General features: G+C 42.2%; 1 protein-coding gene across 2 annotated transcripts; it reads right to left on the reverse strand.

Moving 5' to 3' along the window:
• Positions 1-1580: 1580 nt before the first annotated feature.
• pik3cg (phosphatidylinositol-4,5-bisphosphate 3-kinase, catalytic subunit gamma) lies at positions 1581-24276 on the reverse strand. 2 transcript variants are annotated; one of them, XM_086269185.1, is made up of 24 exons: positions 24121-24276; positions 22789-23004; positions 22532-22703; positions 22150-22412; positions 18826-18912; positions 18633-18733; positions 18335-18504; positions 18062-18249; positions 16041-16148; positions 15836-15920; positions 15322-15751; positions 15115-15213; positions 14898-15033; positions 12271-12336; positions 11999-12142; positions 11121-11202; positions 7011-7114; positions 6713-6859; positions 6539-6629; positions 6274-6404; positions 4252-4363; positions 3960-4117; positions 3753-3834; positions 1581-3534 (listed from the first exon to the last, which is right to left on the reverse strand). In XM_086269185.1, exons 2-24 carry the CDS (start codon positions 22999-23001, stop codon positions 3335-3337), a joined length of 3369 nt encoding a protein of 1122 aa, XP_086125311.1. In that variant the 5' UTR covers positions 23002-23004; positions 24121-24276; the 3' UTR covers positions 1581-3334. The 2 variants fall into 2 exon arrangements, with proteins under 2 accessions (XP_086125311.1, XP_086125310.1); XM_086269184.1 differs by having other exon boundaries at positions 22789-23008.
• Positions 24277-25358: the final 1082 nt, after the last annotated feature.

The following is a 25358-nucleotide window of genomic DNA, read 5'->3' on the forward strand; positions in this document are numbered from 1 at the left end:
CGCTGGGCAGTTTTCACGACCCTCTGCAACGCCTTCCGGTCCGAGGCAGAGCAGTTCCCATACCAGACTGTTATACAGTTGGTCAGGATGCTCTCGATGGTGCAGCGATAGAAGTTCACCAGGATGTCTGAGGACAGGTGGTTCTTCCTCAGAGTCCTCAAGAAGAAGAGGCGCTGGTGAGCCTTCTTGACCAGCTTGGAGCAGTTGGTCGTCCAGGTGAGATCCTCGGAGATGTGGACTCCCAGGAACTTGAAGCTGCTCACACGCTCCACAGCCGTCCCCTTAATGTGGATGGGTGGATGTGGGTCAGCATTCCTCCTGTAGTCCACGATGAGCTCCTTGGTCTTCTCGGTGTTAAGCAGCAGGTTGTTTGTGTCGCACCACTCAGCCAGACGATCCACCTCCTCCCTGTAGGCGGCCTCATCGTTGTCACTGATGAGGCCAATCACCGTGGTGTCATCTGCAAACTTAATGATGGTGTTGGAAGCATCAGCAGGTCTGCAGTCGTGGGTGAAGAGGGAGTAGAGGAAAGGGCTCATCACACAGCCTTGTGGTACACCGGTGTTCATTGTGATGGTAGATGAGCAGCGGTTATCCAGCCGGACATGTTGGGGGCGGTTGGTCAGGAAGTCCAGTAACCATTTGCAGATGAGGGAACTGATACCCAGGTCTGTCAGTTTCCTGATGAGTTGTGAGGGGTGGATTGTATTGAATGCTGAACTGAAGTCTATAAACAGCATTCTGGCGTAGGTGTTGTTGTTGTCCAGGTGTGAGAGGACAGAGTGCATTGCGATGGAGAGTGCATCCTCTGTGCTCCTGTTCCGGCGGTATGCGAATTGGTGGGGGTCCAGGGTGGGGGGGAGACAGGATTTGAAGTGTGCTAGGACCAGTCGCTCTAAGCACTTAGTGATGATGGGGGTGAGTGCTACTGGGCGGTAATCATTGAGGCAAGATTGAGGCAATTCTTCATGGCATGGATTCAACAAGGTGCTGGAAATACTTCACAGAGATTTTTATCCATGGGCATGATGGAAGCTATTTGAATTCAGTAAACGTCTTGACATAATCCAGAAACCAGTTTGAGAGTTTTGACATGGTGTGTTATCCTACTCAAAGCAGCCATCAATAGATAGCATTGTTTAAAAGCCTGCCCGAGTGTACCTTAGTTGGTATTAAGGGGCCCAAAGTTTGCTAAAAATATATCCCCTACACCATTACTCTATTACCACTACCAGCCTGAATCGTTGACACAAGGCAACACAGATCCATGCACTGATGTATATTGCCAAATTCTCACCCTTTCATCCAAATGTTGAGGCACCAATTGAAACTCAGACCAGGCAACATTTCCCTGTCTTCTTTTCTCCAATTTTGGTGAAACTGTACAAACTCTAGACTCTGTTTCCTGTTCTTAGCTGATAGGAGTAGCACCTGGTAGGTTCCCCTGCTGCTGTAATCCATCTCCATCAAGGTTTGACATGACATGTTGTGCATTCAGAGATGCTCTTTAGCACACTTCTTGGCTGTAGTGAGTATTACTGTGAAAGGACATGACTTACATTGAACAGCACAAACACGTTTCAGTCCTTTTATTGTCCGGAATCAACGTCTACAGGCAATTACACGCACAAAAAGGCTTGATTATAAAACGTTCTTTCTGCTACAAAAAAAAAGAAGAAGAAGAAAGTTTTCCATCTTTCCAATAATGTTTTAATGCAAACTTTAAAAAAACACTGATTGTCAAACTACTGCATTTAACTTTCTTTTAGCTTTTATCTCCAACATAGATACATGGATACTACTGATATGGAAAGACAACACAATCCCACTTCCTGTTTATTTCAGAAAAACTGTGGAAAGACAAAAGTACATATTCATACAGTAAGCTGCAACTTATCTCTGTACATGGCTGTTATTTTAAACTTTAAGACAGCAAACAGCCATAAAATAGACTGAAACATGTTTTTAAGTCATTACATAATTAGAAGTTGGAAATTCCAGTTTTAAAGACATCGAACAGTTTTTCCTTAATGGGCAGCGCAAATAAAAACCACTTTCACGTATAAATAATAAGCCTCTCATCAAGCACAAAGTTGGATGTGTTATATTATTTGCAATCTCTGAAAAGGAGAATCTAACCATTTCAATAAACTCTTGCATACTAGTCAAATATATATATTAAACATTTAATTACCTGGACACTGAAACACTACTAAAATACTCTGACCACATTTAAAACATTTTTTAAGGATGAACGTAAACATTGCAAAGATCCGTTTTTTACTGTTTGCTTCTGTTTTAAAAGCTTTCTTTTTAACTACTGCATTAAGTGGTGTCACTAAAGCAGACAGATTCAGTGCTTTTAAGTCTTAGGTCACTCCTATTTTGCATCTAAAAATGACACATTTGATGTTTGACATGGTCCATTGTGCAGTGAAAACAGTCATACCTGTATTTGGTTTATCTCTCCCCTTGGTCTGAATCATAGCATATAACCTTTAGCGCAAAGCTTTGCAGGAATGGCTCAGCAGATAAAATTTAAGTTAGTGACGTTTTATAGACAGTGACATCCCATTATTTAGCGAAATATCTCATTTCAGATGGTCTCAGCTCATTCACACAGGCCTAGAGACTGATCAGGCCATCTCCCCTGGCAACCTCTAGTTGCTAGGCAAAACTGTGTATTTGGCAACCACTTGGCAAGTGGTTCCTGGAAGTTGGGGAAGGTTGCCAGGTGACATCAGCGCTGCACCACAAATCGTCCTTGTGATTGTTTTGGTCACTATTAGATTGCCACAGTCTCCCATAGCTTGCATGGAAGACAGCAATTTGTTTGCAAGCAGCCTTGACTTGAAAAAGCGCACCACAAACAGGAAACAGAGAAGGTTCACCTTCAAAGTAAAAGTTCTGCCTTACCACTGGAACCAACACATTTCAAAAGGCCCAACTTTTACTTTGAGGGCAAATGTGTTCCGTTTCTGGTTTGTGTTGCACTTTTAACAGTTTCACTACAGCTGGGTGAGCAGTTTTCAAGTGTTTGCAGACAAGTTAACATCTTCCTTGAAAAAGCAACCAGAAAGAGGTTTTTGTTGCAGAACCGTATATCTCTTTAAACCACTCTCAAAAACTTGTTGAGAACACGGTTTTCCCTCGTGACCAGTGGCTGTCTAATGGTCACCGACCAGTCTCTAGATGCCTAAAACACCACTTTCAAAAATACATTGTGTGCAAACATTTTAAATCCTTCTAGATTGTCTTCAGATTTTAAAGTCAATGACTCTTCAGTCATTGACTTTTTTTTTTTTTTTTTTCATGGAATACATCTTAGTAAGTCCTAAGTGGACCGTTTCTCCACACCCTGCTTGATTCCCAGGACCAGATGAACAAACCAGTTAATCTGAACCATCCAGCCTTTCTCCCTGCAGATCTCTATCTGGTCCAGCAGGTGGCGCTGTGCCTCATCTTCACTGCGGCCAACAGTCAGGGCCTCGCGGATGTACTCGATGTCCTCCTTACTAGTCAGCTGAGGCATCCCTGTTAATGAACCAAAAATAAGTGTCAAAGCATGAGCATGTCTTAGTTTCACTTCACTTTGGTATCAATATCTAAAAAGATTGAAAATCTGTTTAAAACTACTTGTCACCAGTGAGCCAGTCATACTCAAATTGGGTACAACTGGACCAACCTGTGAAAATGACACTATTATTATTGTTTTAATAACTGGGTGTTGTGGTATCAGGAGGAGATTGTACCAGTCATAAGCATCATGGAGAAAAGAATGATGAGCAGGTTGGTGTGATGCCGAAGGGCGAGGTAAGCCTTCACGCACACGTCCTGAAACACAGAGGATGTTCATATAGACAAATGTGACTAACTGGTGTTTGCATGAATCTGCATGAATTTAAGAATGGGACGTGTGTGTTCCTGCATCTATATTGTATTGACATGAAAAAAAGCACCTGGAACTTCTGGAAGTGGGGGCTACTTTTCTTTCCCGAAGTTCCCATAACATACAGGAAGTCTGGTGTGAGCACAAAGGGAACCCACTCCTTACTGATTCCCATGAAACTCTTGTAATTCCCCAGGATGTGACCAAAGTCGATGTGGAAGAGATTCCCTGCAGAAACACAAAGGAGGTCTGTTAGTGTGGTGCCACTCGAGTTTAATTTCTTTCTAAAAATATCCCATTTTTGTAATTATTTAATCTGTATTTTGTCTGACAGTGACGTGAAAACGCAGATGTAAGATTACCAGATTCAGTGATCATGATGTTGTCGTTATGGCGATCCCCAATACCCAGGACGTATGTAGCCACACAGTATCCACCACAGGAGTACAGGAACCTCTCCACAGCCTGCTGGAACTACAACACAGACAACAGAGTTTTTAATCATGTACTTGTGTACGACAACATCCGGGCTGTAACCCATCCAGCTTTGATAAGTGAGCTTCACACTAATAGTGTAGCTGTTAAAAACATGCACAAGGACATTCAGCTCCTCATGAAGACCCAAGTTTAATCATCACGACTAATGCAATGGCTAAAGCCCTTACACTGACCTAAGCCTAACTTTATCTTAACCCTTTAAACCAAGTCTTAAATCTCAAAGAGGTCTTTGAAAGGGGTGTGGAAAAAATGAAACACCATCACTCTTACAGCCTAAAAGTGTATCAAAGATAGACTATTACACACTATGTTTTCTAAATTCTGTGTCAAATTTATTAATTTTCATCTTCAGTTTTCTTGAACAAATGACTTGCGTCGCACAGTCTCCAGTTTGCATGAGCAGTTGTTATGAAAGCTCCAACACAGAATCTGCCCACTGGGAACATGCAGAGGCACAAACACACACACACACACACACACACACACACACACACACACACACACACACACACACACACACACACACACACACACAGTGAGTGTATCTTCGCATCAGTCCTTGCTTCAGAAGTGTAGCTTTCTGACTGCCTGCATGTGATGCATTTTGGACACATCTGTAAATTGTAGCTTTAACAAATAACCTCAGTTACACCCTCGCCCAACAGACGCTGCACTATTAAAAGCCAAGTGAGCACACTCACTCACACACACAACAATACTGTTTTGGAAAGAGAACAGCCATAATTATACGGTGGCAGGTTAAATTGATGGTATGTGTGTGAGTCACTGCTGATAAACAAAAGCACCCAAGAAGCAGAAGAAGTCAATGCTAACTGAGCTAGATTAGGGAAGATTCGATTTGGGAAGACTTGTACTTACGTTATATTGACCCCTTTATTTGAAACTCTGGCCATATTTAATATGAGAATCAATTATTGTAACAGAGTTAATGCCAAAAGTGACAAAAGGAGTAACAGGTCCCCTTTAAGAAACTTTGACCTTGTAGTTACTGGAAACATAACTCGGTTTAAAAAAACCACGCAGAGGAAAAAGCGCAGACTGTGGGAGTGCAGGTGTCTGTGCTAAAAGTAGCGCACGTGGGTGCCATAGCGACAGGAAAAACTCTGACGGTTGCTTCCTTCCTCTCTCTTCCTCTCTTCAAAGTGTCATTTCCTCTGATCTAATAAAGTCTGCAAAACTGGTCTTATCAACACAGTTACTTAATGCATGCATTGCGTGCAAGGCTTGTAACTAAAGCTTTGCTGATCAGCGACATGTAATCAAGTATAATGATGAATTGGAGCGGAGGTATCAAATATGGGGGACAGGGACCAGAATCAGCCTGACAAAGACTTCAATCCGGTCAGCTGGATTGCTTTGCGAAAATGGAAGTAGGGCATAAAAAAAGTCCACCAATGGATTTAAAAAAACTAGATGACAGCTTTGTAATGCCATTTGTTTTATTTGAGACTTCTACATCATCCGTGTGATTTTTTAAGCAATAAATTGCTTAAAAAAAAAAAATCCCAGCTGCACATCACTGAGCAGTGATGACCAGGAACGCGAGCAGCATGAAAAATCATCAAAGATGGAAAATACAGCATGAAAAACACAGTGACAGCAGTGGAAACTTCATTGTTTAGCACTTGGTTTACCTTCAGCTCTTTGCGTGTTAGGACTTCGCTCTTCACCGCAGCTGATTGACCACAGGACAAACAAGTGCAGCCCGCAGACCGGTTGTACTGCATATTTTTGACACTGACCCCATCTGACAACAAACACTCTCTGTAGGTAGTCAGGCTGTCCACGACTGCCCGCAGACTGTCTTCGTGCTACCCCCGCTCAAGCGTAAAACCATCATAAGCTGTCAGTGATACAGTACGTACCTTGTCCTCACTGACACACTTGTCCCGGAGCCACTGGTAGAGGATTTCATCTTTAAATGCGCCGGTGCTTCCCACAACACTCTGCTGGATGTTGGCGATGGTGGTGGCGTCCTTAACAATCTCAATCATGCCTACAGTGATGCAATAAAGACAGCGATGACACGCTATTTTGGATTTGTCAGGCTCACATGATCAGCCTTGGTTGTTATAAATGAGGGACACAGGATCTAATATGTTTTCTGTATCTCTGCAGGGAATAACCGACCTATCTTATTTCCAGTGGAGATGCAGCCGTACGGTAAAAGACAGAGATCCAGCGATTCAGTCTCCCAGATCGACTCCATGATCAGCAGAATCTGCAAAGAAGACAGACGGAGTGCTACAGAACTTTTCTTCTCATAACTCTCTCAGTCCTGTCTAAGGCTGAGCTGCTACACACCTGCAGGATGAGCATATCCTGTCTGAGATCATCACCGTCTTTGAAGATGATGCCTATGGGGTCTTTGGAGAGAGTGGTGGAGTCGGCCCGTTTGAACTGCAGCCACAGCGGCTTCTTCTTAGACGCCATCACTTTGCACTGCTCAATCTACATAAAGATAAATTGTTTTCATCAAAAATTCAGTCATTTATAGATACAATTCTGACGTCTCTGCCCAGAAATAAGCACTCATGAGAGCTGAAAGTTGTTCTAATTTCAGTGTTTATTGCAGGGTCGTGTTGATGTGTTTGCTCCTCACCAGCAGGGCTCCAGCTCTTAGTCCTGGATCATAAGGAACTCTGAAGCTCTCTGGCAGACCAGAGGACTGCAGATTCTCCAACTTCTGACGCAACTGAAACACCACTGAAAAACACACACTTCTTTCTTTACACGTCTTTTCAAGTCTTAGTGCAAATTAGAAGGTTTAGAATAGTCAGAGTAATATCGACACATCAAAAAATAAAAAATAAATACACATCTGACCATACAGTACATACATGCAACCATGTATTCATACAACAGACATGCTTTACACATGCTTAGATACAAATGCTGGTGTTAACCACAGAAAGTACAACCCAGAATAAACTAGTGAAGAATGTTTAGCAAAGAAAGGTAACCGTAGACATTTAAAGCAAAGGTTTGGGGTGCAAACCTCAAAAGTGTGATATTCTGTTGATAACAGAATAAATAAAACCAGTGTGGAAGAAAAAGTCAGCAGGTTCACTGTATAAGCAGGACCAAAGCCTTGGAGGGTTTGTATTTAAAACTGAAACCATCTATCCATCTTCTTCCACATATCCACTTTGGGGTTTGCAAGGGCACTGGAGCCTATTCCAGCTGTCATAAGACAAAAACTGAGCTTACACCCTGGGCTAACACAGAGAGACAACCATTTTTTATTATTATTAATCCTTTATTTATCCAGGTAAAAAATCTCATTGAGATTAAAAATCTCATTTCCAAGAGAGACCTGGCATCATAGCAACAAAAGTCACATACCACATAGGTATCTAACATTTAAAACAAATACAATATCCCATACAAACATGTGTAAAATATACAATAACAGATCAAATTAAGAGTACATTAAAAATAATCACACTGAGTAAAAGAGCTGTTCTCTCGTTCCTTTAAGACAGACTTAAACTCTCCTAAGGTAACCAATTCTGATAACTTCAGTTCCTTCTGCAGATTATTCCAGGAAGCAGGGGCAGCGTATTTAAAAGCCCTTTTCCCCAATTCTGTTCTGATTTTTGGGACAATCAATTGTATGATTTTGTTCGAACGAAGGTTGTATTGGTTGTGGTTTTTACACATATAAACACATAAATAAGATGGAATCAGCCCAAGGAGAGATTTATAGATAAAAATCAACCAATGGGAGAGTCTGCGAATATGCAAAGATGGACATTTAGCAGCAGCATACAAAGAACAATGATGTACACGATTTCCATAGCCAGTAATAAAACGTAAAGCACAATGGTCCACAGTATCCAACCTCTTTAGGTAGTGGGCAGGTGCATTCATAAAAAGCAGGTCACCATAATCCAATAAAGGTAAAAAGGTTGCACGAATCAAATGTTTTCTCACTTGGAGGGAGAAACAGGATTGGTTTCTAAAAAGTAACCTAGTTTTAATTTTAACTTCGACACAAGCCTTTGAATGTGAGTCTTAAATGACAAATTCTGATCTATAATGATCCCTAGATACTTGTAAGATGTGACCATTTCAATTTCAGATCCTTGAATTGTTTTAATCTTAGGAGACGTAGCTAACAACTCTTTGCCATTTGAGAATAACATGAACTTGGATTTCTCTGGATTTAACACCAACTTAAGTTGAGTTAAATGGGACTGAACGACATCAAAGGCAGACTGCAGAAATTGCAGAGTTTGTGCTACTGAAGGGGATGAACAATAAATGATTGTATCATCTGCATAAAGATGAAATGCTGCATTTGACAAATTATCACAAAGGTTGTTTATGTAAAGAGAAAATAGCAATGGTCCTAATATGAGCCCTGCGGAACTCCTTTGGATACTGGGAGAAAAGAGGAAGAAGACCCAGCAGCACGGACACACTGTTTTCTTGCTGACAAGTAATTTGAAAACCAACTTACAGCATTTACAGATAGACCAATATTGTTTAGACTATTTAATAAAATAGCATGGTCAACTGTATCAAAAGCCTTTGACAAGTCAAGAAAAAGAGCAGCACAGTATTTTTTGCAGTCCATTGAATCAACAATGTCATTAACCACTTTAATAGCAGCAGTTATTGTGCTGTGTTGTTTTCTGAATCCTGACTGATGTTGGGAAAGAACTGAATTTTTGTCCAAAAAGTCTTTCAGTTGTTCACTAATGAACTTTTCTAGAACTTTTGCTAGAACACACAATTTAGATATGGGCCTGTAATTATTAACATCTGAAGGATCACCTCCTTTCAGCAAAGGGAGAACATAGGCAGATTTCCATATTACAGGGATCTCACTGTTCGAGAGGCTAAGATTAAAAATGTAAGTTATCGGTTCTGCTATAAAATCTGCAGCCAACTTAAGAAAATAGGGATCAAGTTGATCTGGTCCTGCAGATTTATTTAGATCCAACAGATTTAAAGCCCTATGGACCTTAAAAACATTTAGTGGAGAAAAACTGAAGGGTTGGACCACAGATTCAGTTTGAGCGGTTGCAGAGAGAGCCTCCTGTTGATTAAGCTGTTTTAAATCTGGATATAAAGATTCAAATAGAGATCCTGAAGAAACAATATGCTCATTAAAGCAGTTTAGAATGTCGCATTTCTCTGTTAAAGTGCAGGAGTCTTTTACAACAAAAGTTGGCATCTCGTTTGTAGTTATGTCCCCATAAGAAGATTTTATTATTTTCCAGAATTTTTTAGGATCGTTCAAATGTTTAGTAGTTTTTGAAAGATAGAATTCTGATTTGGCCTTTTTAATTAAGGAAGTTGAACGGTTTCTGAGCTGTCTAAAAATCAGCCAATCCGCTTCGGATTTAGTTTTTCTGGCCTTAGCCCAGGCAGCATCCCTTTTTTTGAGTAGACTAGAGAGCTGAAGAGAAAACCAAGGGTTGTTTCTGCATTTTACTCTAAATTTGCGGATAGGGGCATGTTTATTTATAATTTTGATAAAAGTATCATAAAAATAATTCCATGCCAGCTCAAGATCAGTTATCAGGTAAATTCTACTCCAGTTATAGTCCCATAAATCATGAAAGAAAGCTTGCTCACAGAAATGCTTAAAATCTCGTTTAAAAGCTATCTGTGGCCTTGATTTTGGGAGCTTCGATTGCCTGACTACAGCTACCACACAGTGGTCACTGATATCATTTGCGAAAACCCCAGTGTGAGAATATTTATACGGCATATTAGTTAAAAATAAATCAATAAGTGATGACTTTTCTGGGCATTTAAGATTTGGACGAGTTGTGCTGTAAATTAGTTGTGTGAGATTATATGAATCACACATGGATTTAAAACTGTCTGAGGCAGAGGACAACCAGTCCCAGTTGAAATCTCCGGCCAGCACAATTTCATTAAAATTTAAAGTAGATTTTTTACTAAGTGAAACTAAAGCCTCACTACTAGCTGAGGGGGGTCTATAACAGCCCACAATGGTAATAAAATAGCCCTTGAAAAGTTGGAGTTTGAGGGCAAGAAGTTCAAACTGCTTACAAACAGATACCGATGAATCGACAGTAACATGGAATTTGCTTTTTACATAAATTGCAACACCGCCACCCTTTCTGGGGCGGTCGCAACGGAAAAGATTATAGCCCGTTATTGCAATGTCTTTGTCAGTAATTGATTTAGTAAGCCAGGTTTCTGATAATATAAGAATATCAGTATCTAACTCTTTCATCCAAAATTTCACAAACTCAAGTTTGGGAAGAAGACTTCTGACATTTAAATGAGTGATACCAAGACCTGTTCGAGTTTTGAAATCACAAGGAGTACTTAAGCATTTGCAGTCTGGACCGGGATTAGGTTGCACATTTCCAGATAAAAGAAGCAGAAGAACAATAAAACATTTTCTTTTCACAGATTTTTTTTGTAGGATTACAGACTGATTTCTCTTAGTGCCCGATCTCTTCACGCCTAAACGCAGTTTACTGTCGCCAGTTAACCTAACAGGCATGTCTTTGGACTGTAGGGGGAAACCAGAGTGCTCTGAGCACGTGCAAACTCCACACAGAAAGGCCGGCAGGTTTGAACTACCAGCTCTCTTACTGTAAGGTGACAGGGGCATCCACAAAGGAGTACCACTAAATTACTTTAAAAAAAATAAGCAAATAATGCACGTTCATGCTACACGATATAGGCTCATATCAGTGCTTCTGTTTCTGCTCCTCACCTTGTGGCGTAACATCATACTTGTCTGCAGACATGGTCTTGATCTCACGGGTGACTTTCTGCAGAGCCTCTGTCATATCCACCTGCAAGCATCAGGACTTTCTGTCAAAGATGTGTTCAAACCCAACCCCCCAAACATCTTCTTCTTCAACACAGCCTGAACCTTTCTAGGCAGCTTTCTCGTCATTTCATTAAGAAGTCTTCGGCAAAGCTCTTCTTTGGTCAGCTGCTTTTTGTTCCATTCTCTGTAAAGATTATCCCAAATTTGGACTCCGTAAGACATGCTGCCACCAGTGTTGATTTTGCTGACCAACAATTTTTTGTCACAATTTTCATCAATGACTTCTTTTCCTCTGATGAAAAGAAAAATGATATCTAAATAAAAGTGAATGCACGAGGACAGAAACCAGCGAATAAAAACGAGATGAAATAATTCTGAACGGAAAATTCCAATCAGAACTATTAAGTTGTCTAGAAAGGCGGGACAAGTTTGGAAGTGATCCAATCAGAAGTAATCACCACGTGCAGTGAGGTTAGACATGCTCATTTGATGTGCCCCCAGGATCAGTACAGCTGGTTCACACTGTGTCTCATGAAAACGTCACAAAATCTCGAAGCTTGGGAGGAAGAGATGAGCAGACATATGGAAACATTTCACATGTGACATCAAGGAAAATTAAAAAGCTTTGAAAACCGTGTTAAGTCTACTCTAATTATGACTAAAACTACATTTAAATTTGCTGTCAAAGTTATTGATGGTTGCCCCTAATTTTCCCTTCTTTAAGAATGGCGTCTTCACAGCCTGCCCTTCAGACCATGCGTATCACATTTTCACAGTACTATACAATTGTGGAAACATCTATAAATAGGGCGTGTCACCTGCTTCCGGAAGTCCTGCAGCATATTTTCACCACAGCCTCTGAGGTAGGCCTCCAGGAGGACAGCGTACCTCTGCTGGTAGTGCTTGGACTGAGCGATTTCACTCCGCAGGAACCAGAAGAGAAAATGACCGATACGCTTACTCTGCAAAAGAAAAACAAAAGGTGTTGTTTAACTTGACATTTTTTTGACTGCAGTTATTGTGCTAGTAAAACACACACACACACACAGAGCTGAAATGACATAACACAGGCAGACACATGTCTGCTTACCCTCAGAGCTCTCTTCAACAGGAACCTGACTAGAGCGCTGTCATGGTAGGGCTCAAACTTGACTGCCTGCAGGACACACAAACACATAAACAAAGCAGCTAACATGATTTCTGATGATAGCACAATGTGTGTCTACAACAAGCCTGTGTGACCTCTGGTGTTGTGCAATGCACAAAAAGGAAAATGAAACATTCTTCCTACTCCAAAGCACGTGGTGGTGGGCTTTCTAACAACATCACGCTCTCTTCTCTTTGTTGCCGTTGGGATTAATTTTTAGAAAATACAACATCTCCTTTCACTGTTATGCTGACGATATCCAGATTTATTCACCTTTGAAATCCGACGTGTCCGCTTCTTTGCAACCTCTGTTCAACTGTTTGCATGAAGTTAAAATTTGGTTATCACATAATTTTCTTACATTGAACGAGAATAAGACCGAAATCTTTGGTAGTCTTTGGTAGTCACACTCCGCTAGACCAGTTAGCTGATGCCCTTGGCCCTCTCGCTAGCATCTCTCGCTCGCTGTAAGAAACCTTGGAGTGTTCCTGGATGGCTCTTTTAAACTTGAGAAACACGTCTCCACTGTGGTAAAAAACAGCTTTTGCCAGTTGCGTCAGATATCCAAAGCAAAGCCGTTCCTTCCTTTAAAGGACCTTGAAAAGCTTATCCACGCATTTATCACATCCAGATTGGACTACTGTAACTCCCTCTACTCGGGCCTCCAACACTCTTCTCTTTACCGGCTTCAGTTACCGGCGCGTCTTTTAACAGGTACGAGAATATATGAACGCATAATTTTAGCCAAATTACATTGGCTCCCTGTTAAATATCGCATAGATTTTAAAATTCTTTTATTCACTTTTAAAAGTCTGAATAATTTAGCGCCCAGCTATCTTTCTGAACTACTCCACTTATACAATCCCAACAGAGCACTTAGATCATCCAATCACAGGCTCCTAGCACAACCTAGGTCTCGAATGAAGTCGAGAGGTGACCGGGCCTTTGTAACCGTGGCACCTAGACGTCTTAAAACTTATCTTTTTACTTTGGCTTTTGATTCTAACTAGTTGGCTGTTGTGTTGTTACCTATTTTTTGTTGTCCTGTTTTATTGTTTGTTTTAATTGTCTCATGCTTTTACTGACTGTGAAGCACTATGGTCAACACTGTTGTTTTAATATGTGCTATATAAATAAATTTTGATTTGATTTGATCATCTGCCAGGTGAAGTTAGCAGGCTGTGTGCACACATTTATACCAGAAGAACTGCCTTTTAACAGAGGCTACAGTGTGTTGGGAAGCAGCATGGACTGGCAGTAAAGCAAGTGCAATGAAAACACAGAAGTAACTGTGCTCCAACATAACTGCTATTTAAATGTTTAGAAAAAGAGGCAGCGAGTGGTTTAAAAAGGACTGAATCCCTTTTTTTTTAGCATATTGTGAAGCATCATGGAAACAGTGTATGTAATGTGTATTCTTTCACGTTCACCCTACAAAGACTTTGACACATGCATGTTCTGGAGAATTTTGATGGTATAATATATTCCACAGATCAGTGAGATGTCATAACTGCATTTAGGAAGATGTCTTTCTCCTAAAAGGCTCTTTTGTTGGCCACGGCTGACGACTGATACAGTATCGCTCATGCAAAGCTGACTGCAGAGTCAACTAAACTCACAGCATGAAACAGTGAATCAGACAGAGTGAGAGTGTAAATGCAAAAGAGGCTTGGTCCTCTCGAGCTAATATTTATCCGACCAGTCAAATGTTAGTGGTTACACATTTGAAATCAACAATAAACAACTGTAACAGCAGCAGAGTGTGTGCTCATCAGCACCGCATCATAAACTCACAACAACACAAAACTTGGCAGCAGCAATGTAAAGCAGGCAGTGTGTGTTTTTGTTCACCAAACAAACTGCCAGCGTAGGATTAAAGTGTAGCATGTCTGCGCTAGGCTATGCTAACCAGCGTCACATAGATACCAGAGCCTGAATCTGACACAGGAAACGAATGTCCAACTCTAACGTGCAAACAGTCTCACATTATCGACACATCAACACAGAAACTGTAAAAGATCAACTTTAGCATTCAGCAACATTTTAAAAAATGCATTAGATTGATTGTTTTGTAAGCAAATGTGGTTTCAGCTGCCAAAAGAATACAGCAGGATACAAAATGTACCATCTGTTTCCTGGTTGTAGATGGAGGAAAGAAAAGTTCTGTGCAAGTACAGCGAGTACATGTTAGGTATGCAAATGTTAGCGGCAGATAACAGCTGATTTTAATGCTGGCCCACGTCAGTCGATGACTCAGCAGATACTTTTACAGCCTTCTTCGATTACAATTGGAGACTCTCACATAGGGCGCCACTTTATTAGGTACACCTCACTAGTGTCAAACTGGACCCATTTTTGGCTTCAGGAGTGCCCTGATGCTTCATGGCACAGATTCCTCTGTGCTGAGACCTTACACCCTCCCTCCATCTTTAGCTCTGAATGCACATGTATAGAAAGGTAGGAAGGTCCTAGAAAAGAGCTGATGGCTAATTCTGTGACTGAAGTGGTTCTTACTCAGATTAACCAAATATTATTTATATTAAAATAAAAGGAAAAAAGACAGGGTGTACCTGTACAAGCTGGAGAAGATATCGGAGCACATCATCATCCTCCAGCGTCTCCAGCTTCCTGACAGCCATTGAGCGAACCTGTGCATCTGAGTAGTGGCAGTCAAGCAGCTGCATGGCCAGGCCAACATCCAGACCACTGCAAAGCAATGTTATGGTGAAAGGTGATACGACATTGATCCTAAACACAGTACAGTGGCAGTTTGAAACGCTCTTGTACCTGGTGTCCCATGCGCTGCTGCGCTCCAGCAGTCGATGCGTCGCCAAAACATCTTCCTGTTTCCCCCATCTGACTGAGCCCAGCAGCTTTGGGTAGGCTCTAAGGGCAAGGCATTTGTTATAAAATTATATTTTCAGTACTTTGGGGCAAAACATTACTTTATTGTCGTTTTAATTTAAAAGGACAAATAAAGAAATAAATCAGTACCTGGGGTCACGCATACATTCGTGTCTAAAGTGCCACAGCAGCTCTTTGTCCTCAGGGCTGAGGGGATGTAGGGGATCGGTACCTACAATGGCCTCAAACTGCTTTTTCAAGTGGTTTGGCATCTCTCTCTGACCCCGCTCCCCTCCCTCTGCGTCCTCACCCCCAACAGCCCAGTCCCGGCCCACATCCCGGCTCTTGGGTAGTACCACAGGGTAGCAGTATTTGTCCAGCAAAATGGCAATGGCCATGGAAGAGGCCTTGTCTGGGTTCGTGGCTGAGGTGAGCTTGTCCGCGTTGATGCTACTGCTGCTTTCCTCGCTCTTTTCTGGCATTTTCCACATGTGGAGGATAAACTCCCCCTGGCGGAGCAAGGAGCGGTGATCGATCAGGAGCAGGTTCACGTAGTACAGGAGACGACTCTTGGTCTTTCCTGAAAGCCGGGTGAACACACAGAATAAAGCATTGCTCTGTAGATTTTCAACATGCGAAAGAACAGAAAGGGAGAGGACTTTACCATCAAGACAGCTGCTTCCCGCTGTACTCTCTTGATAAGAGCTTCCTTTGGAATTTGGGATCTGGGGTTGCTTCCCACAGATCACCTGGGTGGGAAACGTAGAACCATTATGTAACAAAAGTACAATAGTTACAGCTTAATGATTATTTATTCTACCAACAAACAGAGAATGATAACAGCACCAGAAAGAAATTTCTTAGATTACCTGGAGGTTAAGGCATGCCCCCTTAGGCAGATCCTTGATCTTAATGTTAAACTCCAGCCAGCAGTTCCACAGCACTTCTTCACTGAAGGTTTTAGAGGTGGTTCTCTCCTTAAAAATGTAAAAAAAATAAATAAATAAAACACTGCTTTTATCACCCTCCAGCCTTTTTCAAACCCATCTATTTCATATATTTTCATGCTGCTTATACATTTGTGGGCAGAAGTCATCATGGGCATGAATGTGAGGGTAATTTGGAGCTTCCAATGCTTTCTTTGAACTGTTCTTTTTCTAAGGTGGCATACATCTTTAGTTCAAAAACAAGAAGTGAGTGCACAAATTTGAAATTCCTTTAGATATTTTTTAATCCACTATTTAAGTATACATAAAGGGTCTAAAATATACATGCTGCTGCCACTAATATTGGGTTAAATGTCCCTTAGCAAGTTGCACCTGAACCAGGTGCTATTAGTAGCCAACAATAAATCTCGCTGTATATTTGCCTATTCTTCTTGAATAGGCCAGCATTTAAGCATAATCCACGGGCGATCCACGGGCGATCGTGGCTCAAGAGTTGGGAGTTCGCCTTGTAATTGGAAGGTTGCCGGTTCGAGCCCCGGCTTGGACAGTCTCGGTCGTTGTGTCCTTGGGCAAGACACTTCACCCGTTGCCTACTGGTGGTGGTCAGAGGGCCCGGTGGCGCCAGTGTCCGGCAGCCTCGCCTCTGTCAGTGCGCCCCAGGGTGGCTGTGGCTACAATGTAGCTTGCCGTGAATGGGTGGATGACTGGATATGTAAAGCGCTATATAAATACAGGCCATTTACCATTTAATTTTGAAGAGGCTGAGGTCAGAGCTCTGCCAAAGCTGTTCAGGAAGCATAATGGGCCATTATGTTTAAACTGCAGATTCCAGGATCAGCAGTTTAAACAACTGTTAATGTAAGTATATGTTAGTTGGATGTCTTACCGTTTTACCAAGGTCTAGAAGAAGACCCAAACAGTCACCCTCAGAGGGTAGAAAACTGGTTTGAATGCTCAGAAACAACCAAGGCTCAAGCTTGCCATGGAATGGAAAAGTGCTGGAACACCAATGTCACTGTCCACAGTTAAGTGAGTTTTCCATTTCCACGGACTGAAAGGCTTGTATAGTTATATTTAACTCATTCACTCAGTGAAGCAGTGGGCAGCAATTCAGCACCCGGGGAGCTCAGTGGTACCTCAGTGCAGCCGTTGTATTTTCAAATTCAACACAAAACTGTTTTATGTAGTTTGTAACACAAACTATCTGCTAGCTAAATATGCAGTTGCTGTATTTTTTTTCTCTGGGTGAGAAAAAAACATTAAAGTGTGACAGATGAAAGACAGGACAGAGGAAGTGAACGTTAGCAATGCTCATGCTACCAGTAGTGAGAGTGCACTGAAGCACCCAATCTTAGGTATACCCTACCTGGCTAGTCTCATTTTAACCTCTGTTTATATGCTAATTATTGGAAGAAGCATACACATAAACACAACAGTCACCTGAAGGTGCCTAATATTGTAAGTTAGAGACCCTATGAGGACGCACTTGGCGACATTGGGAAGGAAAAACTCCCTTTCAACAGGAAGAAACCTTCAGCAGAAGCGGAGGCTATCTCCCGCTGCCAGTTTGGGTAAGTCAAGACATGACCTGGATGCTTGAGAATCTGCATGGACCAAAACTGGATCACAGTCAGTTAAGGAAGTTAACCTCATAATAAAGCGCTATACAAATACAGGCCATAATAGTATTTGTCAGATAAATGCACTAAAAATGCTTCCAAAGCCACAACAAAATGATCAAAAGGTTAAGTTAATATGACTTGGTTCAGCTTTGATGAAGACCAGTAGGAAGCCAGTGGTCTAAGTTTAAGTTTAATGCAATTTAAAGATAAAATAAAGGGTAAACAAAGTGTAATTTAATCTAGAGACTGCAGAGGGATCAACTTGGTTTTATGGCTGGGCTTAAATTGTCGTTTGAAAAAGTGTAGTTTTGTCTCAATTACCTGAGCTAAAAGCTGCTGCCCGTGAAAGATGCTGGCCTCGATGTAGACAATAAACTCCGGGACTTTGGGGAGAGATGGGATGTCAATACCCAGCACCTTCACTCTGAACTTCCTGTTACAGTCCCACATGGAGATGGTGAACACCCGTTCATGGTCCTTCTCATCAATGGTCAGCTGCTCATGGGTGCCTGAGAGGGAAAAATCAAAAGACTAGGGTTACAAGGTTGGCCATGTGGAAAGAAAATGACTGAACAGCTTAGTTTAACTGTTTACCTGCAACTCCAGTGCAGTCATCAACTTGGGCCCAGTCTTCCTTCTGGACCAGATCCAGATCGGGATCAGGAGGCATCTCCAGAACCAGGTGGATTTCCTCGCCATTCTTCAGGCACTGACGGATCCAGTTAAAGTTCTCCAGAGGCTTTTCTCCGTACAGGTACTCCTCCCTGTGGGACAGCGGCATGCTTACTCTCTAATGTAACGAATAAAATAGTAATGCTGCTCTGTTTCTCTCAACTTGGTTCTCAGTTTAAGCCATCAGCGGCTTTCAAGCCCAACTCGATGGCACGGTTACCTGCCACACACCCGCAGCACAAAGTCAGTCTCACACACATTGTCGGGGATGCCCAGCAAAGCTCTTTTATTTGATGTCTTGGCAAAAAAGCTCGCCAACACCTAAACAAGATGGCAAACTTTCAGGAAACTGTACAGGAAATAGGCAGAGGAAACAGTAAAGATATAAGTGGAATTCATCACTGCACATCTACCAGTGTTGGTGTGTCATCAATGGAGACTTTGATGGTCTGGCTGGCTGTCCCTATGTGGATTACCACCAGAATGTGGCCATTATTGATCTGAGAGGAGGAGCAGAACACAAAAAACAACTTGAAAGTCTAAATAAACACACACTAAGACATTTACTCCAACATTTGACCAACAGCTTGTTGACAAATGGTCAGTCATTTACGTTTTGATGCATTCTCAATCATCCAGGTAAGTAAATCTCCAAAAGTTGATTCTATTCATCTGGACGTAGCGTTTTCAGCGGGAGAACCGTTTTGTCACTCATCCAAGTGACTTCCTCAGTCTGAGCTGACTGCAGGTTTCCCCAATCTTATAAACAGTACATTTGCATAATGACAGAAACCAGCCCACTGAAGGAACAATGGGCTGGGAGGTCAGTTCCTTCATCATGATTATGCAAAAACGGCCAGAAGACAGAAGGATGCGACACCGAGGACAAGTGGGTGAAGAATTTGTCTGGCAGACAGCTCACCCAAACAGAGAAAAACATCCTTGCTAAAGGGTTGAATTTTGCTGTCACGCCAAGACAAATCCCGCTAGTGGAACTGATCACAGCCACAGAAACAACAATATTGCAGAAGTGGAAGCAGAGCAACTACGGACAAAGGTTTCGGCCTGTCGCAGCAATGCAAAGCTCCCAGCATCCAACATCACCATGGAGGAGAGGAAGGCACTCACAACAACAATGACAACAACATTATCATCCTTCTGGCAGACAGGAGTAGGTGCACAGTTTTGCTAAACCAGAAAGACTATCGTGAGAAAATTTTGTCACTACTCAATGATGAAAATACTTATGAGCCCCTGAAACAAGACCCAGGCAGTGGCTACAGGAAGAGGGTGATAGACTGTCAGAAGCAGTTAGAACGAGACAATGCTATTGACCAGACCTCATACCACAGGCTGTACCCAGGGGAGTCTACACCAAGTCTGTATGGTTTACCAAAGATACATAAACAGGGTGCACCTTTAAGACCGATTGTCTGTATGATCAACTCGGTCACCAATAACATCTTTAAGTTTCTGGCTTCGATCCTCAACCCGCTGGTAAGCAGCTCTGAACACCACGACCAGAACACCTTGGATTTTGTTGAGAAGGTGAGAGATGTTACGATGGAGGCAGTTGAAACCATGGTCTCGTACGACGTTACATCTCTCTTCACTTGCACTCCAGTCATGGAAGCGTTGGAGGTAGTTCGTAAGCGATTACAGGATGATCTCAACCTCAGCAACAGGACCACTCTCAGCATCGACCAAGTGTGTTTGCTTTTGGAACTGTGCCTTCATTTCACCTATTTGACATACAAGGGTCAGTTCTACAGGCAGAAACATGGGTGTGCCATGGGTTCCCCAGTTTCACCCATCCTGGAAAATTTGTACATGGAAGAAGTGGAAAAGAGGGCTTTGCTATCCTACTCTGGAACACCACCAAGTCATTGGTTCAGGTATGTGGATGACACCTGGGTGCAAATCAAATCTCAGGACGTACCACAATTCATGGATCACATTAACTCTGTGGACCGACACATCAAATTCACCAGGGAGGATATGAAAAGTGTCAGGTTAGCCTTCTGTGAGATTTCCATCAGTAATGGGGGACATCTAAAAGCTGACGTGTACCGTAAACCTACAATACGGATCAGTATTTAAGGTTTGACTCTCATCATCCACTGGAGCACAAACTGGGTGTCATCAGGACGCTACAACACAGAGCCAACACCATCCCCACAGACACAGTGGCCAGAGAAGAAGAAAAACATCACATCAGGAAGGCCCCGAGTACATGTGGTTATCCCAGCTGGACTTTTGTCAAAGCTGGGAAGGCGCCAAAAGAAAGCTCCAGCTGATCCAGGAGAGAAGGACAACGGTAGACTAAGCGAAAACCTGTAGTTATCCCGTACGTGTCAGGAGTATTGGAACAGTTGAGACGCATTTTTTCTAAACACCGCATCTCATTGGGGCATACATCGGGGAAACCAAACAACCTCAGGAAAAGCGAACAGCACAACACAGAAGAGCTACCTCGTCAGGCCAGGACTCTGCAGTCTATGGACACCTACAGGCCAGTGGACACTCTTTCAATGATAAGGATGTACACATCCTGGACAGGAAGGAATGCTGGTTTGGAGTCAAGGAGGCCATTTAGGTGAAAAGAGAAAAAGACCATCTCTGAATCGAGGAGGGGGCCTAAGTACCCTTAGGACCCTCCTCTTTCGCCATCTTACAATGCTGTGATTGCAGCCATACCCCAACTCTCTGTGAATGGTACTCATGGCCATTGATCAGTGGTCTTTGATCAATGGTCATGAGAATTTGCATAATCATGATGAAGGAACTGACCTCCCAGCCCATTGTTCCTTCAGTGGTGCTAGTTTCTGTCATTATGCAAATGTACTGTCTATAAAACTGGAACTGAAGAAGTCACTTGGATAAGTGACGAAACGTTTCTCCCACTGAAAACGCTACATCCAGATGAACAGAATCAACTTTTGGAGGGTCAGTCATTTAGTGGAACATAATTTCTAATTAAGACTAAACTGAGAAATTCATCAAACAGTTGAAAGTTCAAGTTCAGCCTGTTGATCTGCAGTTTTCTTGATGCACTATTTTCCTCATCTCATTCAAAGGCAAAACTCGCTGCTCTCATTCTCTGCCCTGTTCTCCAAGCAAATCACTCCACAGTCAGTTTTTTTGAAAGAACTTTGAATGAAGAGCCTGGGGTTTCACACTGGTAGTAATACGCTCCAGGATCCAATCACCTGTCATTACAATCATACAACTAGGAGGCAAATAGGTGTATACAAGGCTAGAGGAGGTGGTTTCTGTAGCAACAGACATCCCCGTCTATCCTGTAAGCTCAAGCTGGTGAAGAAAGTGGCTCTTTAGTGAACTTACTACTCCAAGTCACACTTTTATGTGTGACTAAAGCTGTATCAGTCATCAGCGCAAGCACAGACTTTATAACTCAAGAAGAAGAGAGAACAGGCAGATGAAGTGTGGAGCTAATACTTTTTTTAGGTTTCAAAATGAATTATTATGACTGAAGCAGAAGCTGTAGCAAAGGTTGGTCCATTTTTTTTAAATAACCTAGCCCGTTTTTCTTTTCTACTTTATAATTATAGGAAAACATCTACATCATTTTACAGAGGTTTTCATTTAAGTCTGCAGGGCTTGGAGTTCTGGGTCAAACCTTGCATATACATATAAGTCATTTTGAACTGCAGTAATTAAAGCTAACAGTGCTAACTGTGTTATACTATTATAAACACACACACACATACACACACCTTGGAGAGCAGGTGCTCGGGCAGAGGCTTGCGTGTCACCCAGGGGTCCATGGAGTAGAGCTTTGGGTCGCGTTCCGACAGCTCTATGCGTCGTGGGGTCAGCAGCTTCCTGCGTGTGAACTCCAGCTCGTCGTCGTGGACGTTGCTGACGTCGGTTACGTCGTAGCCAATCAGGTAGTTCAGGTAGCGCTGGTACTCCACAGACTCCTGTGAGGGCTGTGGGCGGGGCACTAGCTGAATCCGCCCCACATCCTTCTTCAGAGCTTTTGAAACAAACAAACAAACAAAAAACAATTTAACATGATTTAACAAAACATGATTTTTACATCACAGCTAAAGACCAGCTCAGACTCTGATTGCAGGTAGAAGTGGGTCGTGGTACCTCTCCAGTAGCGAATGCAGTCTAGCGTCTGGAAGACCTGGTGCTTGTCATAGATCTCGCAAACGTTGCCCTTCTTCTGGTACAACAGGATGCAATGGTCAGGAGAGAAGCGCTGGTAGAACTCAGGGCACAGGTTCGAAGTCACTGCCTTCATCCATACCTGGGCTTTCACCTGCAAACGAGGCGCAGTGAGGATTTTTAACATCTACAGCAGACGGTACGCGGGTCTGAGAAGAAAAGGAGTGAACGAGCCGGACCTGTTCGACAGTCCAGTTCCCAGCCACGTCCAGCTGCAGAGTGTCGGGGCCACTTCCACCCCGCGCAGCTGTGGGCAGCACAAACTCGACAGAGATCTGATCCATGGAGGTGGAGCAGGACGAGGTTATGGCTTTCTTTCTCCTCCTCCTTCGGCTCTCTTCTCGTGGTACTTGACACTCTTCGTCGCTCACCTGGATCTGCTGCCTGTCCATCGCCTAGCTTGAGGAGGATGAGTATATGGAAATAGGAAAAAAAATCCAACGCGCTGGTGTCATTAATTTGTGACGAGCCCTTCCCTTCAATAAACTCTGAAATTGGAAACATGCTGTGTTTCCTGCTGATGCTGGAAACTGAGACAGGCCATGATTGGCTGGTGAAAATATAAAATACCAAAGCATCTTCGAAGATAGACGACTCAGAGCCATCCCGGTATCAAGCATCGTCCAGCAACGCCTCCTCGTGTCAGCAAAATGTTGTGTCAGCAAATTTACCCAGATTAAGAAAGACTTCAGATTTCTTTTTTTAAACTTATTTTCCATTTATTCACATCATAAATTCAGTTTACTTCTCTTTTTTTAAGATCCAGTTTTAGATTGGCATACTTCCTAAAAGTTGGTATCAGAAAAATTCAGTCAGTCAGTGCAGAGGCAGATGCAGCAATCAGCCCACAGACCTTCAATGTTTTACTGACACCCCCCCCCCCCCCCCCCTCTCTCTCTCTCTCACACACACACACACACACACACACACACACACACACACACACACACACACACAGCTCTCTATAATTAGACCTATACAAGATATAATACACTTTGCAATCTAAATGTTACCTCTAACTACACTTCAGAATCAGACACAGAAAATAAACACACTGAGGGCGACTGCATGTACTGGCACTGCTTTTGGGAAAGTAAAGATTTACCAAGACGGTATTACTCATATACCTCACTAATAACTAAATACTTTTTCATCTTTTCTTTCAAATCATCTTCACTGGCTGACGTGTTCAGGATTAAATGGCCGGGGTTTCCCTTCTGCTTCTGTCACATCAGCAGAGGAAGCTTTGAAAAGCAGGAAGCAAAACTCAAAACAACATGGATGTGATTACAAGTGGCTTTAGTGACAGTCTGCTGTTTTGACGACTGTGTCATAAACATTTAAAAACACTTGAAAAGTGACCGTGGGGCATCTACTGGTGGGGATAGTTCAGCCTGTATTTAACATGACCACAGCCGAGCAGGGTTAGCCTGTGGGTGTAACGGTACAGCTGCCGCAATAATCGAAAGGAGAGGCGGTAATTCTGTAAAATAAAATTTATAAAAACTCACCAATGAACGAAGATGGCAACGAAATCCGGAGCTTTGGACAAAAGTTTCGGCATTTATGCGGAAAGAAGAGACCACGGAATAGAGTAAATGATACTTTCAAGCTAATGTGCACAGTTTGTGGTTAAGGAAACGCGGCGCTTCTACTCAGAAACTTTGTCAAACTCTCTGGCCAACTTTTGCCCAGTCAGAGTCACACCGACACTTCCGGCTTCTCTCCAAAATAAAATACCATTACGCGACACCATGCGCTCATAGACCAGTGCAGAAAGTTATTATGTATAATATTTACAGACAGTGACATGGCCCCACCAAGCTGAACACGCTTTCTGCAAAATACGTAAAAGCAAAAAAGGGTAAAGCATTTAAATATTAAGGGCAAACTAAAGTGAAGGGATGTTTAGAGGGAGCATGTAAGAGCTATAAAAGCAATATTATTATGTATATTTATTATTTTTATTATTATACATACTTGCATAGTTCCCTAATTAAGTTAGTGCTTTCTGGCATCAGCATCATGCCTGATCCGATGCCGTAGAACTGCCGTTGTTCACTGCCCTCTGGCGGCTACAGTAGGAAACTACATTACTACCAATACATGCGCTCGTGAGAGGTTTAAGTAATACATTTGTGAAGGAATAAGGGCAAAAATAACAAGATCCGAATTTTACGAATAAAATATGTTGAGCTACCCACTGTCGTTGTTGCTCCATTTATGTTGGTGTTTTATTAATTTATTGTGAAATAGTTGCTGGAAATGTGCATATGTAACTAGATCTAACTTAATCTATCGGGCTTGCTATAAGTCTCCGTAACCATAACCACTAGAGGGTAGTGACTGACAAAATTGCATATCAAATACCTAGTGCCAGCTGCAGTCACGCAATACTTTTTTTTAAAAAATAAATACATTTGTTTAAACATGTACTTTCCACGTGTTTTACTAACGACGTGGTCGCCTCACTGTTTTTGCTGAGTTCTGCATGTAGTGCTCTCAAAGTTATGCTCCTAAAGCTCAACTGGTTTGATGAGTTTAATGTTTCTGGGTCTTGCTCAAACTAGTACGCTGATGTGTATTCACTCATTTCACATAATGATAACATTGGTTGCCCATATTTGATTTGTAAAAACAGTCGCCAAAACGGAGAATATCACACAGCAAATTCTGAAATCCATATGTTCGGCTTTACATAGACATCTATAATTACAGTAAAGACCTATTTAATCGCTTCACACAGAAG

This window comes from Aulonocara sp. 'chitande type north' Nkhata Bay, linkage group LG17 (assembly GCF_057382095.1).
Source record: "Aulonocara sp. 'chitande type north' Nkhata Bay isolate Kocher_YH1m ecotype deep benthic linkage group LG17, A_spYH_male_GT1.1, whole genome shotgun sequence".
Taxonomy (NCBI): domain Eukaryota; kingdom Metazoa; phylum Chordata; class Actinopteri; order Cichliformes; family Cichlidae; genus Aulonocara; species Aulonocara sp. 'chitande type north' Nkhata Bay.